Genomic DNA, 19,099 nt, shown 5'->3' on the forward strand with positions numbered 1-19,099 from the left:
CAGGATAAGAATATCCTCCACGTTCTGTGGTTCTTAGCGGACGTGGGCTTCCTAGCCTGTCTCATGGTGGCAACGACCCCGTGGAATAATCCTGAAGACGCTAGGATCCAGGACTCAATGGCCACACAGTCAGGTTCAGGGCCGCAGAATTCCGATGGAAAAACGGCCCTTGGGACAGTAAGTCTGGTCGGTCTGGTAGTGCCCACGGTTGGCCGACCGTGAGCTGCCACAGATCCGGATACCACGCCCTCCTCGGCCAGTCTGGGGCGACGAGTATGACGCGGCTGCAATCGGATCTGATCTTGCGTAGCACTCTGGGCAAGGGTGCCAGAGGTGGAAACACATAAGGGAGCCGGAACTGCGACAAATCTTGCGCTAGGGCGTCTGCCGCCAGCGCTCTTTGATCGCGAGACCGTGCCATGAAGGTTGGGACCTTGTTGTTGTGCCGGGACGCCATTAGGTCGACGTCCGGCCTTCCCCAGCGGCGACAGATTTCCTGAAACACGTCCGGGTGAAGGGACCATTCCCCTGCGTCCATGCCCTGGCGACTGAGGAAGTCTGCCTCCCAGTTTTCTACGCCGGGGATGTGAACTGCGGATATGGTGGAGGCCGTGGCATCCACCCACATCAGAATCCGCCGGACTTCCTGGAAGGCTTGCCGACTGCGTGTCCCCCCTTGGTGATTGCTGTATGCCACCGCTGTGGAGTTGTCCGATTGAATTCGGATCTGCTTTCTTTCCAGCCACTGCTGGAAGGCTAGTAGGGCAAGATACACTGCTCTGATTACCAGAACATTGATCTGAAGGGTGGACTCCTGCTGAGTCCACGGACCCTGAGCCCTGTGGTGGAGAAAAACGCTCCCCACCCTGACAGACTCGCGTCTGTCGTGACCACCGCCCAAGATGGTGGTAGGAAGGATCTTCCCTGTGATAATGAGGTGGGAAGAAGCCACCATTGCAGAGAGTCCTTGCCGTCTGTGAAAGGGATACTTTCCTGTACAGGGATGTTGACTTCCCGTCTCATTGGCGGAGAATGTCCCATTGAAGTGAACGCAGATGAAACTGCGCAAACGGAACCGCCTCCATTGCCGCCACTATCTTCCCGAGGAAGTGCATGAGGCGTCTTAAGAAGTGCGACTGACCTTGAAGGAGAGTCTGCACCCCAGTCTGTAGTGACCGCTGCTTGTCCAGCGGAAGCTTCACTACCGCTGAGAGGGTATGAAACTCCATGCCAAGATACGTTAGTGATTGGGTCGTGACAGGTTTGACTTTGAGAAGTTGATGATCCACCCGAACGTCTGGAGAGTCTCCAGCGCAACATTCAGGCTGAGTTGGCATGCCTCTTGAGAGGGTGCCTTGACAAGTATATCGTCCAAGTAAGGGATCACAGAGTGTCCCTGTGAGTGCAAGACTGCTACCACTGCCGTCATGACCTTGGCGAACACCCGTGGGGCTGTCGCCAGCCCGAATGGCAGAGCTACGAACTGAAGCTGGTCGTTTCCTATCACGAAATGTAGAAAAACATTGGTGCTCTGTAGCAATCGGCACGTGGAGATAAGCATCTTAGATGTCTATTGATGCTAGGAAATTTCCTTGAGACATTGAGGCAATGACGGAGCGGAGGGTATCATCCGGAACCGCCTGGCCTCCACGTGCTTGTTGAGCAGTTTTAGGTCCAGAACGGAACGGAAAGAGCCATCCTTGTTTGGCACCACAACCAGATTGGAGGAAAACCGTGTCTTGTTCCTGAAGAGGAACCGGGATTACCACTCCTTCTGCCTGCAGAAGAGCATCTGCTCGGTGGGGAGGTGGGGACGTTCTGAAGAATCGAGTCGGAGGACGAGAACAGAACTCTGTCCTGTGCACGTGGGCACACTGTCCCTCACCCACCGGTCTGTGACCTGTGGCAGCTAAATGTCGCCAAAGGCGAGCGAGTCTGCCATCAACCGCGGATGCGGAAAGATGAGAGAGCTGAGAGTCATGAGGAGACCGCCTTGGTAGCGGTTCCTCCGGCTGCCTTCCTTGGGCGTGATTGAGCCCGGCCGGCAGCTGAGCCCCTCTGAGGCTTTTCAGCCCTTTTGGACGAGGACAATTGGGACCTGCCCGAGCCTGGGAAGGACCGAAACCTCGGCTGTCCTTCCAGGACAGCATTAATAGGGTAAGTCGCAATGCAGACATTGCGAGGTTACGGACGCCCCTGCGGCACAGATGTACTTGTGCTCAAGACCAGCTGCGCAAGAACAGCTGAAAAGCTTAGGGTGCCCATACGGCTGTGAATGCCGGAGCAACCGACACGCCGATAGCCTCACAGACAGATTTCAACCAGAGTCCATCTGTCTGTCAATGGCATCTGTAAGTGAAGTCCCATCTCCACTGCAACTATGGCTCTAGCCGCAAGCCTGGAGATTGGAGAATCCACCTTTGGACCCTGGGTCCAACGCCTGACCACGTCAGGGGGAAAGTGATAACGTGTATCCTTAATACGTTTGGAGAAAACGCTTATCTGGGAAGCGTGGTGTTCCTGGACTGCTTCTCTGCAGTCAGCGTGGCCAGAACAATACTCAATATACGTTTGAGCTTGAAATGGGACTTCTCCTGCTGTGAAGCTGACTCCTCCGCTGGGGGAGCTGAGGGAGAAAAGATCCAACATTCCATTGATGGACGCTATAGGATCATTCCTTATGGCGTCACCATCCGGTGTATCCGGAGTGAGAGCGGTGTCAGGATCAAAGTCCTGATGAGCTACGTCTACCTCATCATACAGAGAGCCTCCTGGGACCCCCCCGGAGCACCGATTTTTAATCCAAGTGAGGGTGGCCAGGGAGCAATGATCCAGATTGCCCATGGCCTGTCCGGACTGCAAGTCTCTATCCCATTGCAACTCCGTCCCTGTCCTTGGACAGGGTTGAGAGGTGGTTCTTTTGGCCACGTCAAGTAGAGACCCCGGCTGACCAAGTGCTACAGGGGAGCATTGCACCCAATGGGGAGCAGTGCCGTGGAACAGTATCACATGCAGCAAAAACAGCATCGAAAGCCTGTGTTGCTTATATGCTGCTGCCGACTTATAGAGCCAAGAATGGCGACCGTACAGTGCAATGTATATCATACAAGCATAAAGTACAAATGAACACTGCAGCACATGCAATACAAGCAGCATAGAAAGCCTGCTTTTCTGCTGCTGTAGACTAGCCATCTAGGGGAATATAGCCCAGAATAGCGACCATACAGTGCAATGTATAGCATACAAGCATAAGTACAAATGAACACTGCAACACCTGCAATACAAGCAGCATAGAAAAAAACCTGTGCCTCAGCACCCTTGCTTTTCTGCTGCTGTAGTCTAGCCATTCTATGGCGAATATAGCCAAGACTAGTGACCGTACAGTGCAGTGTATAGCATACAAGCATAAATACACATGAACACTTCAGTACGTGCAATACAAGCAGCATAGAAAGCCTGTGCCTTAGCACCCATGCTTTCCTGCTGCTGATGTGTCGCCATCTAAGAGGGCATATAGCCCAAAATAGCGACCTATGCAGTGTACTTAAATACAAATAGACAAACTGCGGTATTTAGTGTCAGCACCCCAGGTGCCGCTTACCGCCCGCCTATAAGCGGGTGTGTGGTCGCCCTATTCCTGTTGGTTGCCCAGAGTCCGTTCTCTCAGCTCGGGCTGCAGGAATGGCTGCCGGCGTCCTTCTCCAGCTCGTGTGAGTAGGGGCGGGCCGTGGGCGTGCCCCAAGTCAGAGCGGGAAACCGGCGTCCCACAGTGTCTAGTGAGAGGGCTGGAGCATGTAAATAAGGCTCCAGCCCTCGGCGCTGCTGATTGTACAGCGTCTCTCCCCTACCCTGATTGACAGGGTGGGGGCGGGAACGAAGCTGAGCTAGGCCGCAAAAGCCGGGGACTGGATTTATAAGCGCCGCCGCCGTAAAAGCGCGGTCGGCGCTAAGTCCCCGGCGCACTACAAGTCCCAGCCGCGCCGCCGCTCCCGGAGCGTCCGGCGCGGTAGTTCCCAATAAATAAAGTCACTCAGCTAGGCTGCAGTGACTGTAACCCTTTACTGTCCCCGGCGCACTAGCACACCCAGCAAGTCTGGAGTGTGCTGTGCCTGTGTGTACGGGGACACAGAGTACCTGAATGGTGCAGGGCCATGTCCCTGAACGGCACTCCCGCTCCACATCCAGCAGGTTCAATGGGTCTGTGGATGGAGCCCGGCCTCAGGGCTTTGGGGCCGGTAAGATCCCACTTCCTCAGAGCCCCTCAGGGGGATGGGGAAGGAAAACAGCATGTGGGCTCCAGCCGCCGTACCAGCAATAGGTACCTCAACCTTACAAACCACCAGTGGGGTGAGAAGGGAGCATGCTGGGGGCCCCATATGGGCCCTCTTTTCTTCCATCCGATATAGTCAGCAGCTACTGCTGACTAAACAGTGGAGCTATGCGTGGATGTCTGACCTCCTTCGCACAAAGCCGAAAACTGGTGAGCCAGTGATCCCACTGGGGGTGTATAGCCAGAAGGGGAGGGGCCTTACACTTTTTAGTGTAATGCTTTGTGTGGCCTCCGGAGGCAGTAGCTATACACCCAATCGTCTGGGTCTCCCAATGGAGCGACGAAGAAAATAATAATACAGATTGTGACATTGAAAGAAAAACCTATGAAAACAAGTGCTTTCTAACATGTCTAAAAATAAAAAAATAAAAGTGTGTTTATATATATTTATGTATACACATATACACACATACACATACATACAATTTTATTTATTTTTATTTTTTTTTAAAGCCACAACATCTTGTGGCATTGCTTATGGTTTTATTATCGTTTATGTCAATTAATTTCAAATGGAAACATCAGTGCAGATAAAATACCTGTAAATGTCCCCTCCAGCTGTACATGTAGTAACTGTCAGTGGCTGCTGTTTATCGCATTAGGGGGGTCTGACAAAATCATTAAATAAAACCGACAAGTACCTCGTGCCATGAGCTTCCCAGGTAGTTTCCATCTGTATGGGCCACGGTGATGAGAGTCTTGATGGTATCTATGTTCTTCTGTTTCATCTCCGTAATTCCAGAGCTCACGGTTAATAATGTAAACCTCGCTAAGGCCTGTACATAGGCATCTCGCTCCAGCTGGATGATAAAAAAGGAAAATCCATTTACAACTGCACCACTATACACCATAGACTGGCAGTGGGATAGACAAGATTCTGCACTGATGCATCGCAGTAACTCGGCATTATACACTTCATTCTACAACTTACCCTACATAAAAAAGAGTAACTTTGTAAATACATTAATAACTATTGCATTTCTCCAGACTAAGGCTGTGCAGATACGTGAGAATTTGTCTGTGTGCTGCCCGATGTTTCATCAGATGACACACAGTCTTATGGATCTATTTACACATGTCAAAATCAAGGCTCCGACTGGGAGATCCGCGAGACTCAAACATGTCCTGTTCGGATCTGATTTTAAGGGTCAGAATAGAACATAATCAAGGGGGTTTTGTGCTGTCCCTTAAAAAAAGAAATCAGATGGCACACCGACACTTCACGCAGCACTGTAGACCAATATTGCAGCCACAGTCTTCCTGGCTTCATACATTACGTTTTCGGCATTACGTGCTGGGTAAAACCGTCCATACACATCGGATAGCTCTCAATTGTGAACTGCTAAAGAATGGATGTAAAGTCCGTTCTTCAGTCTCGGAGGAGAGAACTGCTCGTCTGAGCACTTCAGCCCTTTGATATAACACATGGATAGGGTCTCAGGACCAGGACCTTAACCAATAAAAACCTCAGACATGTCCCTATAACGTTTCTGAAATTATATGTTTACATGAACTGTAAGCTGTGTGCGCACCTTGCCATTTTTTGTGACTACAAAGAATCAGCATTTTTGGCTGATAAAAACGCACAAAAACGCACCCGTGGCAAAGAAGGGAATTTTGTTTACTTACCGTAAATTCCTTTTCTTCTAGCTCCAATTGGGAGACCCAGACAGTGGGTGTATAGCTACTGCCTCTGGAGGCCGCACAAAGAACTACACTTAAAAGTGTAAGGCCCCTCCCCTTCTGGCTATACACCCTCCCGTAGGAGTACAGATTCCTCAGTTTTAGTACCAAAGCAAGAAGGAGGAAAGCCAATAACAGTTTCAAAAACAAATTCAATCCGATAACTAGATCGGAGAACTTAAGAAACAACGTGAACAACATGTGCACCCGAAAAAACGAAACCCTAAAAACAGATAGGGCGGGTGCTGGGTCTCCCAATTGGAGCTAGAAGAAAAGGAATTTACGGTAAGTAAACAAAATTCCCTTCTTCTTTTTCGCTCCTAATTGGGAGACCCAGACAGTGGGACGTCCAAAAGCAGTCCCTGGGTGGGTAAAAAGATACCACATGAACGGGCTGTCATACAGCCTCTTCCTACAGGTGGGCCACCGCCGCCTGAAGGACCTGTCTACCTAGGCTGGCGTCTGCCGAAGCGTAGGTATGCACTTGATAGTGTTTGGTAAACGTGTGCAGACTCGACCAGGTAGCCGCCTGGCACACTTGCTGAGCCGTAGCCCGATGCCTCAACGCCCAGGACGCACCAACGGCTCTGGTAGAATGGGCCTTCAGTCCAGATGGAATCTGAAGCCCAGCAGAACGGTATGTGTGAAGAATTGGTTCCTTGATCCACCGCGCCAGGGTGGATTTGGAAGCTTGCGATCCCTTATGCTGACCAGCGACTAGGACAAAGAGCGCATCCGAACGGCGTAGAGGCGCCGTGCGAGAAATGTAAATCCTGAGTGCTCTCACCAGGTCCAACAGATGTAAACCTTTTTCAAATTGGTGAACTGGATGCGGACACAAAGATGGCAAAGTGATATCCTGATTGAGATGAAAGGAAGAAACCACCTTGGGAGAAAACTCTGGAATTGGACGCAGTACCACCTTGTCTTGGTGAAATACCAGGAAGGGAGATTTGCAAGATAACGCCGCCAGCTCGGACACTCTTCGAAGAGACGTGACCGCTACAAGAAAAACTACCTTTTGTGAAAGCCGAGAAAGGGGAACCTCTTTCAAAGGCTCGAAAGGCGGCTTTTGAAGAGCCAGGAGAACCTTGTTCAGATCCCAGGGTTCCAATGGCCGTCTGTAAGGAGGAACGATATGACAAACTCCTTGGAGAAACGTGCGTACTTTAGAAAGCTGTGCCAAGCGCTTCTGAAAGAATACGGATAACGCGGAGACTTGACCCTTAAGCGAGCTAAGGGACAAACCTTTTTCCAACCCAGACTGCAGGAAGGAAAGAAAAATTGGCAATGCAAATGGCCAGGGAGAAAACCCTTGAGCCAAGCACCACGCTAAGAATATCTTCCACGTCCTGTGATAGATCTTAGCTGAGGATGGTTTTCTAGCCTGTCTCATTGTGGCAACAACTCCCTGAGATAAACCTGAGGCCGCTAGGATCCAGGACTCAATGGCCACACAGTCAGGTTCAGGGCCGCAGAATTCAGATGGAAAAACGGCCCTTGAGACAGCAGATCTGGACGGTCTGGTAGTGCCCACGGTTGGCCTACCGTGAGATGCCACAGATCCGGGTACCACGACCTTCTTGGCCAATTTGGAGCGACGAGTATGGCTCGCTGGCAGTCGGACTTGATTTTCCGGAGAACTCTGGGTAACAATGCTAGAGGTGGGAACACATAGGGGAGTCGGAATTGCGACCAATCCTGAACCAAGGCGTCTGCCGCCACCGCTCGGTGATCGTGAGACCGTGCCATGAAAACTGGGACCTTGTTGTTGTGCCGTGACGCCATCAGATCGACGTCCGGCGACCCCCAGCGGCAACAGATCTGTTGAAACACGTCCGGGTGAAGGGACCATTCTCCTGCGTCCATGCCCTGGCGACTGAGAAAGTCTGCTTCCCAGTTTTCCACGCCTGGGATGTGAACTGCAGATATGGTGGACGCTCTGCTTTCCACCCACGTCAAAATCCGCTGGACTTCTTGAAAAGCTTGGCGACTGCGTGTTCCCCCTTGGTGGTTGATGTACGCCACCGCCGTGGAATTGTCCGACTGAATCCGAATCTGCTTGCCTTCCAGCCATTGTTGGAAGGCTCGCAGGGCAAGGTAGATTGCTCTGATTTCCAGAACATTGATCTGCAAGGTGGACTCTTCCTGAGTCCACGTCCCCTGAGCCCTGTGGTGGAGAAACACCGCTCCCCACCCTGATAGGCTCGCATCTGTCGTGACCACTGCCCAGGACGGGGGAAGGAACGACTTTCCCTGTGACAATGAGTTGGGGAGAAGCCACCAACGTAGAGAATCCTTGGCAGTCTGAGAGAGGGAGACAGTCCTGTCGAGGGACGTCGATTTCCCATCCCATTGGCGTAGAATGTCCCATTGTAGAGGGCGCAGATGAAACTGCGCGAACGGGACTGCCTCCATTGCTGCTACCATCTTTCCTAGGAAATGCATGAGGCGCCTCAGTGAGTGCGACTGGCTCTGAAGGAGAGATTGCACTCCGGTCCGTAGCGAGCACTGCTTGTCCAGTGGAAGCCTCACTATCGCTGATAGAGTATGAAACTCCATGCCAAGATAAGTCAGAGATTGGGTCGGGGTTAGATGAGACTTTGGAAAGTTGATAATCCACCCGAAAGTCTGGAGAGTGTCTAGCGCCACCTTCAGACTGTGTTGGCATGCTTCTTGAGAGGATGCCTTTATAAGCAGGTCGTCTAGGTACGGGATGACCGAGTGACCCTGCGAGTGCAGAACAGCTACTACTGCTGCCATGACTTTGGTGAAGACCCGGGGGGCTGTTGCCAGACCGAAGGGTAACGCTACGAACTGTAGGTGCTCGTCGTGTATGACGAAACGTAGGAAACGCTGATGCTCTGGTGCAATCGGCACGTGGAGATACGCATCTTTGATGTCTATTGATGCTAGAAAATCTCCCTGAGACATTGAGGCTATGACGGAGCGTAGGGATTCCATCCGGAACCTCCTGACTTTTACGTGTCTGTTGAGCAACTTCAGATCCAGGACGGGACGATACGATCCGTCCTTTTTTGGGACCACAAACAGATTGGAGTAAAAACCGTGACCCTGTTCCTGAAGAGGGACGGAGGTCACCACTCCTTCCGCCTTTAGAGCGGCCACCGCCTGCAACAGAGCATCGGCTCGGTCTGGTGGTGGAGAAGTTCTGAAGAAACGAGTTGGCGGACGAGAACCGAACTCTATCCTGTACCCGTGAGATAGAATATCTCTCACCCAACGGTCTTTGACATTTGCTAGCCAAATGTCGCCAAAGTGGGACAGCCTCCCACCGACCGCGGGTGTGGGCATCGGAGACCGCAAGTCAGGAGGACGTCGTTTTGGCAACGGTTCCTCCGGCTGGTCTTTTTGGGCGTGACTGAGACCTCCAAGAATTTGAACGTCTCTGGTCCTTTTGAGTCTTTTTTGACGAGGCGAATTGGGACCTGCCCTGTCCTCGAAAGGACCGATAACCAGACTGACCCCTCCTCTGTTGGGGCTTGTTTTGTCTGTGTTGCGGTAAGGAAGAGTCCTTACCCTTGGAGTGTTTGATGATTTCATCCAAACGCTCTCCAAACAATCGGTCACGAGAAAAAGGCAAATTGGTTAAGCACTTCTTGGAATGAGAATCTGCTTTCCAATGTCTCAACCACAGAGCCCTACGCAAAACAACTGAGTTGGCTGACGCCACTGCCGTGCGGCTTGTAGCGTCAAGAACAGCATTAATCGCGTACGACGCGAATGCCGCCATTTGCGAGGTCAATGGTGCTACCTGCGGGGCAAATGCACGTGTGACAGAGTCGACTCGCGCAAGCCCGGCCGTGATAGCTTGGAGTGCCCATACGGCCGCAAAAGAAGGCGCTAATGACGCTCCAATCGCTTCATAGATGGATTTCAGCCAGAGCTCCATCTGCCTGTCAGTGGCATCTTTAAGTGCCGCTCCATCTTCAACAGCAACCAAGGATCTGGCTGCAAGCCTGGAAATTGGAGGATCCACTTTTGGACACTGGGTCCAACCCTTGACCACTTCAGAGGGAAAAGGGTAGCGTGTATCTTTAAGTCGTTTAGGAAAACGCCTTTCAGGATAAGCGTGGGGTTTCTGGATTGCGTCTCTGAAGTCAGCGTGGTCCAGAAAAGTGCTTAATGTACGCTTAGGGTATCTGAAATGGATTCTCTCGTGCTGCGAAGCTGACTCCTCTACAGGAGGAGCTGGTGGGGAAATATTCAACATCTTATTGATGTTAAATATAAGATCATTAACTATTGCGTCACCATCTGGTGTATCTAGATTGAGAGCGGTCCCAGGATCAGAATCCTGATCAGTTAAGTCCGCCTCATCACCCATAGATTCATCCCGCTGGGATCCAGACCATTGAGATGAATGTGAAGGCCCGTCATAACGAGCCCGCTTAGGCTGCCCGGGGCCATCGTCCGAGTCAGAGTCTTCACCCTGAGGTGTAGATGCCCGTCCCGGAGCTAGGAGCTGAGGGGGACCAGGGGGCAATACATGCACAGTGTCCGTGGTCTGAAGTACAGGCCTAGCTCGCAATGTGTCAAGAATTTGTGACATAGTGAGAGACATTCTGTCAGCAAAAGCTGCAAACTCAGTTCCTGTCACCTGGACAGCATTCACAGGTGGTACACCCTGGGACACGTCCAGCAGAGGTCCCGACTGTGCAAGCGCCGCAGGGGCCGAGCACTGCACACAATGGGGGTCCGTGGAGCCTGCCGGTAGAAAAGTCCCACATGCGGTGCAGGAAGCATACAATGTCTGTGCCTTGGCACCCTTGCGTTTTACGGGCGACATGCTGCTGGCTCTCTGCATATGAGAGAGTCTATAGCCAAAGGGCGACCAGCGCTATGTAATACCAAGTATTTGTAGCAACAAAATACTAAGAATACTACGAGCACAAGAGGGGGTGAGCCCTGAGGGCTGCTTACCGCCCGCTGAACAGCGGGTAAGAGGCTGCTGAATGCCTTGTCTGGGTCTCCCCGGCTCCCCTCTGCAGCTCAGCGTGTCTGCAAGAATGGCTGCCGGCTACTGTGGAGAGGGGCGGTCCGTGGGAGTTCCCAAACAAAAGTGCGGGAACAGTGTCCCCTCTGTGCTGACTGTGAGGGCTGGAGTATGTAAAAACGACTCCAGCCCTCAGCGCTGATGCCCTGGCCAGCGTCCCGCCCCTCTCCTGACTGGCAGGTCTGTGGGCGGGAACGAACGCAAGCAGGCCGCAAAAGCCGGGGACTCGAGTTATCAGCGCGGCCGCCGTAAAAGCGCGGGCCGCGCTGAAGTCCCCGGCGCACCGCAAGTGCCAGCCGCGCCGCTGTTCGAGCGGCCGGCGCGACCGAGTTCTGGACGTGGGCAGCGTCCCGCCCCTCTCCTGACTGGCAGGTCCGGGGGCGGGAACGAAAGGAAGCAGGCCGCAAAAGCCGGGGACTGTAGTTATCAGCGCGGCCGCCGTAAAAGCGCAGGCCGCGCTGAAGTCCCCGGCGCACTACAAGTGCCAGCCGCGCCGCAGTCCCAGCGGCCGGCGCGTCCTATTCCCATAAATGTGCCTGCTTCAGCAAAGCTGAATGAGGCCATGGCACAGGCGCCGCAGCGCTGATGTCCCCCGGCGCACTACAACACCCAGCATGCTGCGGTGTGAGCGCCAGATACACGGGGACACAGAGTACCTTGAGGATGCAGGGCCATGTCCCTGATGTACTCCGCTCCATCCAGCATCTTCTCCAGGGGCTGTAGATGGAGCACGGTCTCTGTGCCTGGAGACCGGTAAATCCCACTTCACCCAGAGCCCTGTAAAAAGGGATGGGGAAGGAATCAGCATGTGGGCTCCTGCCGCCGTACCCGCAATGGGTACCTCAACCTTACAAACACCTCCGACATAAGTGGGGTGAGAAGGGAGCATGCTGGGGACACTATATGTGTCCTCTTTTCTTCCATCCGACATAGTCAGCAGCTGCTGCTGACTAAAAACAATGGAGCTATGCGTGCGTGTCTGACCTCCTTGCGCACAAAGCTAAAACTGAGGAATCTGTACTCCTACGGGAGGGTGTATAGCCAGAAGGGGAGGGGCCTTACACTTTTAAGTGTAGTTCTTTGTGCGGCCTCCAGAGGCAGTAGCTATACACCCACTGTCTGGGTCTCCCAATTAGGAGCGAAAAAGAAAAGGCATCGGTAAAAACGCATGTGTTTTTACCGCGTTTAGGTGCGTTTTTGGCTGGGTTTTTCCAATGTATTGCGTGGGTGAAAAATGCAGTAAAACGCAGAAAAGGATTGACATGACCATTTTTTTTTCCAGTTCAAAAACACAGCTTAAAAAAAAATAAATAAATAAAAAATGTGTGCGGACAGCAAAAATGAAAAGTCAGACTTTGCTGGGGAAGCAAAGTCATGCAGTTTGGAGCCCAAAAATGCACCCGAAAAACGCACTGTGCACACATAGCCTTAGTTGGTATAAGAAAGAATGTGGAAAATAATAAAAGCCGAGGGTAAGGAAGATAATAAATGAAGAAACAGTGATTAAATCTGCAGTGAGCTGCCAGGACTTATAAGTGGCAGCAAATACCTGGCCTAATGTGCTGCACTCACCTGGCACAAGACAAAAGACATTTTTCTTGTTTCTTTACTTTTTTTTAAACATTCTGAAGATTCCTTAAATCTGGAACCGAATAAATCCTGAGTAATGCAATTCTCTGGAATTTACAATGTAATTCAAGTGCAGGTGAAAACCCTAAGCATACAGTCATATGAAAAAGTTTGGGCACCCCTATTAATGTTAACCTTTTTTCTTTATAACAATTTGGGTTTTTGCAGCAGCTATTTCAGTTTCATATATCTAATAACTGATGGACTGAGTAATATTTCTGGATTGAAATGAGGTTTATTGTACTAACAGAAAATGTGTAATCCGCATTTAAACAAAATTTGACCGGTGCAAAAGTATGGGCACCCTTATCAATTTCTTGATTTGAGCACTCCTAACTACTTTTTACTGACTTACTAAAGCAATGAATTGGTTTTGTAACCTCATTGAGCTTTGAACTTCATAGGCAGGTGTATCCAATCATGAGAAAAGGTATTTAAGGTGGCCACTTGCAAGTTGTTCTCCTATTTGAATCTCCTATGAAGAGTGGCATCATGGGATCCTCAAAACAACTCTCAAATGATCTGAAAACAAAGATTATTCAACATAGTTGTTCAGGGGAAGGATACAAAAAGTTGTCTCAGAGATATAATCTGTCAGTTTCCACTGTGAGGAACATAGTAAGGAAATGGAAGAACACAGGTACAGTTCTTGTTAAGCCCAGAAGTGGCAGGCCAAGAAAAATATCAGAAAGGCAGAGAAGAAGAATGGTGAGAACAGTCAAGGACAATCCACAGACCACCTCCGAAGACCTGCAGCATCATCTTGCTGCAGATGGTGACAATGTGCATTGGTCAACAATACAGCGCACATTGCACAAGGAGAAGCTGTATGGGAGAGTGATGCGAAAGAAGCCATTTCTGCAAGCACGCCACAAACAGAGTCGCCTGAGGTATGCAAAAGCACATTTGGACAAGCCAGTTACATTTTGGTAGAAGGTCATGTGGACTGATGAAACAAAGATTGAGTTGTTTGGTCATACAAAAAGGCGTTATGCATGGAGGCAAAAAAACACAGTGTTCCAAGAAAAGCACTTGCTACCCACAGTAAAATTTGGTGGAGGTTCCATCATGTTTTGGGGCTGTGTGGCCAATGCCGGCACCGGGAATCTTGTTAAAGTTGAGGGTTGCATGGATTCAACTCAGTATCAGCAGATTCTTGACAATAATGTGCAAGAATCAGTGACTCAGTTGAAGTTACGCAGTGGATGGATATTTCAGCAAGACAATGATCCAAAACACCGCTCCAAATCTACTCAGGCATTCATGCAGAGGAACAATTACAATGTTCTGGAATGGCCATCCCAGTCCCCAGACCTGAATATCATTGAAAATCTGTGGGATGATTTGAAGCGGCTGTCCATGCTCGGCGACCATCAAACTTAACTGAACTGGAATTGTTTTGTAAACAGGAATGGTCAAATATACTTTCATCCAGGATCTCATTAAAAGCTACAGGAAGCAACTAGGGGCTGTTATTTTTGCAAAAGGAGGATCTACAAAATATTAATGTCACTTTTATGGTGAGGTGCCCATACTTTTGCACCGGTCAAATCTTGTTTAAATGCGGATTGCACATTTTCTGTTAGTACAATAAACCTCATTTCAATCCAGAAATATTACTCAGTCCATCAGTTATTAGATATATGGAACTGAAATAGCTGTTGCAAAAACCCAAATTATTATAAAGAAAAAAGGTTAACATTAATAGGGGTGCCCAAACTTTTTCATATGACTGTATGATCTTTCTAACATGGGGAACAAGAAGGGGTGTATATAAATAGTAAGGAACCTACTTGTGTAGGAACCAGGGGCAGTGAATTCATAGTTATGGCACTGCTGTAAATCAGTGAGACACAATCACATTGTCTGATCACTTCTACCTCTGAGCTCAGTGCAGGCGAATTCTGCGGTTTCATCAGATGATAGATTTTGGGGTAACGATCAAGGTGTCCGATGACAAAAAAGTGGATTTTCTCTATTTTTGGTACAATGTACTGTATTAGGTATATTTGTGTCTGGAGTGCTTACTTTAAATATCCATGTCAAAATGGCTATATAATCCTTGGTGAAATTAGCATTTTCTTTTTGCGCTTGGTGGTGTATATCAGCTCACACACCAATAGAAGTCTATGGGAGCATATGAAATATTGGACTGCAGTCGGATGACATCCCAGTGCAGTCCAATATAAGCCGGCACAGACAATGGAAAAGATGGAGAAATTAATCTCTCCATCTTCTCCTCACCTGTGCTCCAACTCACATGTGAGGAAATCGGATCCCAGTGAATGACACTCGATTGATGTTCTCCGCAGAGCCTTAGCCGAGTGTCATTAGCACATTGCATCTGATTTTCTCTCGTGAGAAAACATGAGTGAAGCCTGAGGTTTACTATGGGGAACCGCGGATCATCTACAAGGGCGTCAGATAGGTAGGAAGAGCGCTATCATCCAATTGCAATCAGCAGCACAAACACTACAAGTATATACGGCCTCCATGATCACACAGAATTGGAGACGGTGGCTTATAACATTTTATGTAAAAATAACATAAATTGCAAAAATTATGTGATTGGTTCAATGGAGGAGCAATGAATGGATGAAAAGTGGAAGAATTGGAGGTTCCTATTTCAGCCCCTCTGGCAGCATTGTGCATTCACTTATTATTTGCTTTTCATGGTTTATAAACCGGAGTTCTACTTTTTTTAATTTATCTCATCACTAGTCCCCCAATAAATGTAATTCAGCTAGTATTCCCATATTTTATCACTCCTTTCTGTCTGAACATCACGGTTACTACTTTCCACCCCCTCCCTCTGGGAACTCCATGGCTTAACCAATATTTTTATTTTATAAATCAATAGTTCATATGAAATTAAGCAACTCTAATATTTCTTATCAGAGACATCTGCTTCTTTCTTTGCCAGAATTGATCAGTCATTATCAAAATTCTCAATTATTTGGTAAAGTCTGTATTCAGTGACGACGTTCCCATTACTGAGATAGAATCTCATCAGTAACAGCTGCCATCTCCTATAATGATGGGAGGTTCTAGAGGCACAAAGAGGCGCTAGGGGCACAGAGGCGCTAGGGGCACAGAGGCGCTAGGGGCACAGAGGCGCTAGGGGCACAGAGAGGCGCTAACAGCAGAGAGGTGCTAGCAGCAGAGAGCAGGTAGAGGCAGCGAGAAAGAGGTAGAGGCAGCGAGAAAGAGGTAGAGGCAGCGAGAAAGAGGTAGAGGCAGCGGGAAAGAGGTAGAGGCAGCGGGAAAGAGGTAGAGGCAGCGGGAAAGAGGTAGAGGCAGCGGGAAAGAGGTAGAGGCAGCGGGAAAGAGGTAGAGGCAGCGGGAAAAAGGTAGAGGCAGCGGGAAAGAGGTAGAGGCAGCGGGAAAGAGGTAGAGGCAGCGGGAAAGAGGTAGAGGCAGCGGGAAAGAGGTAGAGGCAGCGGGAAAGAGGTAGAGGCAGCGGGAAAGAGGTAGAGGCAGCGGGAGGAAATAAAGGCAGAGGGAGGAGGCAGAGGGAGGCGCTAGAGGCAGAGGGAGGCGCTAGAGGCAGAGGGAGGCGCTAGAGGCAGAGGGAGGCGCTAGAGGCAGAGGGAGGAGCTAGAGGCAGAGGGAGGAGCTAGAGGCAGAGGGAGGAGCTAGAGGCAGAGGGAGGAGCTAGAGGCAGAGCTCCGCTCCTCCTTTCTCTTCTATCTACATAGGAGATGGCAGTTGTTACTGATAAGATTTTATGTAAATAGAAAAGGGAGTCGGCGATCTGCCTCTAACCCCTCCCTCTGTCTCTAGCTCCTTCCACCATCATAAAATCTCATCTGACAGACTCACTTTAAAGGTAAGTTCACACAGTGCGTTTTTCGCGGCGTTTTTGCGCAGTTTTCGGGTGCGTTTTTGCTCAGAAAACTGCATGACTTTGCTTCCCCAGCAAAGTCTGAGTTTTTATTTTTGCTGTCTGCACACAGCGGTTTTTTTCAGCTGCGTTTTTCTGGTGCCACAAAAACACAGCATGTCAATTATTCCCGCATTTTTCACTGCGCTTTTCATCCATTGAGTGCAATGGGATGTTGAAAGACGCAATGAGAAACGCAAATAGATGCGTTTTGGTGCGTTTTAGTGCGTTTCTAAGACCAAAAACGCAGCTATAAACGCAGGAGGTGGGTAGTAAAGTGACATGTACAGGAAGAGGATTCCTTCTGTCAGTAAACACAGAAGCGTGAATCCTCCCGGTACCGTCACCACCACTTCCACCTCCAGTCCTGTGCATGTATGCTGCCGTGCGGTGTCATGTACGGACAGGAGGTGGAAGCGGCTGCGAAATCAAAAGTGAACAGTAGAAAAAAAAAATATGTCATACTCACCTGTCTGCAGGGTCCTGGTACCATGCCCGCTCCCATCTCCTCCCCGTACCGCCGCTCCGGGTGTGTGCAGTCTCCCCGGGTACGTATGCCTGCAGGATGCAGGACCTGACGATGGATCACCTGATACAGTCACCTGACGCGTCAGCTGATCGTAAGTCTTGGGGTGACGCCAGCGGCCGGCCAGTTATCAGCGGATGCGTCAGGAGACTTCATCCCTGATTACCGGCAGCTGCTGCAGCGATCGGACGGGATCAGACTTCGCTCCAGGAGCTGCCGGTAATCAGCACATAAGTATTTTTTTTTTGCACCGATGCATCTGCTGATTGTATAAACGTCTTTTATACAATCAACTGATGTGTGATGTGATTCAGGCACTTGATCCTGACACATCATCTGATCGCTTTGTCTTCCAGCAAAACGATCAGATGATATTGGATCCGGATTGGATGGCGCGGGACCCTTGACCCAGGATTACTGCGGAGGGGGGTTCTTTATTTCAATAAAGATGGAGTCACTAATTGTGTTGTGTTTTATTTCTAATAAAAATATTTTTCTGTGTGTTGTGGTTTTTTTATCTTTACTAGAAATTCATGGTGGCCATGTCTAATATTGGCGTGACACCATGAATTTCGGGCTTAGGGCCAGCTGATAATATACAGCTCGCCCTAACCCCATTACTACCCAGTGAGCCACCCGGCATCAGGGCAGCTGGAAGAGTTGGATACAGCGCCAGAAAATGGCGCTTCTATGAAAGCGCCATTTTCTGGGGTGGCTGCGGACTGCAATTCGCAGCGGGGGTGCCCAGAAAGCATGGGCACCCTGCACTGTGGATTCCAATCCCCAGCTGCCTAGTTGTACCCGGCTGGACACAAAAATTAGGCGAAGCTCACGTCATTTTTTTTTTAATTATTTCATGAAATTCATGAAATAATTAAAAAAAAAGGGCTTCTCTATATTTTTGGTTCCCAGCCGGGTACAAATAGGCAGCTGGGGGTTGGGGGCAGCCCGTACCTGCCTGCTGTACCCGGCTAGCATACAAAAATATGGCGAAGCCCACGTCATTTTTTGTGTTTGGGGGGGCAAAGAAATCCTGCATACAGTCCTGGAAGGAGGATGCTGAGCCTTGTAGTTTGACAGCTGCTGTCTGCTCTCCTGCATACACTATTGGATGGAGGATGCTGAGCCTTGTAGTTCGACAGCTGCTGTCTGCTCTCCTGCATACACTATTGGATGGAGGATGCTGAGCCTTGTAGGTCTGCTCTCCCTGACTCTCCCTCCAGCATACAGTCCTGGATGGAGCATGCTGAGCCTTGTAGTTCTGCAGCTGCTGTCTGCTCTCCTGCATACACTATTGGATGGAGTATGCTGAGCCTTGTAGTTCTCCAGCTGTCTGCTCTCCTGCATACACTAGTGGAGAATGAAGAACATATTGAAGAAGGAAATGACATCAGACCTTTTTTTTTTGTTCACTGATAAAAAACGCATAAAGACGCAGTGAGCAAAAACGCAGCAAAAAACGCACCAAATCGCGGCAAAACACGTGTGTTTTTTGCCGCGTTTTTTTGACACGGGTGCGTTTTTGTGCAGTTTTTGCCGCAAAAAATGCACAAAAACGCAGCGTCAAAAAAACGCAGTGTGTGAACCTAGCCTAAATGTCTTTATTCTTGCAGTTTTTGGCTGCCCCATTTTGACATGTTACCATAATATATTCATTTGTGGAGGTCACCTGAGCTGTAGTATGTTTGTTTAAACGTACTAAGAATATCTGTGTTTGTAAATAATCAAAATGTAGATTTAGATGCAAAATTATCTGTCTGTCTATGTAGCGATCGCATGGACCCATAATATAATTCCAAGCTGTATATTGAAAAAGTTAGCCAAAGTATAAATGAACAAAGGAGATATTCATTAAGTTAATTGGTAGCCTTATCAGTAAAATTCACAGGAGAAGGAATGTAGTATTTGTGGGATGAGGCGGGTGATCCCATACTCCCATGTATTATTTCTACAGAAACTCATCGTCGCTTACTGCCTTCAAAGTGTATTATTTGGGATGATGTATGATCTCATGCATTCTCCCAATGCTGC

General features: G+C 49.5%; 1 protein-coding gene across 1 annotated transcript in view; it reads right to left on the reverse strand.

Moving 5' to 3' along the window:
* The window catches only part of ARFGEF1 (ARF guanine nucleotide exchange factor 1), a 298,382-nt gene that overhangs the window by 86,120 nt on the left and 193,163 nt on the right, over positions 1-19,099 (reverse strand). Inside the window, exon 21 of the mRNA XM_075353189.1 lies at positions 4,972-5,130. Coding sequence (XP_075209304.1) covers positions 4,972-5,130 — 159 coding nt within the window. The remainder of the gene's footprint in view (positions 1-4,971; positions 5,131-19,099) is intronic.

The sequence above is a fragment of the Anomaloglossus baeobatrachus genome, chromosome 6 (genome assembly GCF_048569485.1).
Source record: "Anomaloglossus baeobatrachus isolate aAnoBae1 chromosome 6, aAnoBae1.hap1, whole genome shotgun sequence".
NCBI classification, from domain to species: Eukaryota; Metazoa; Chordata; class Amphibia; order Anura; family Aromobatidae; genus Anomaloglossus; species Anomaloglossus baeobatrachus.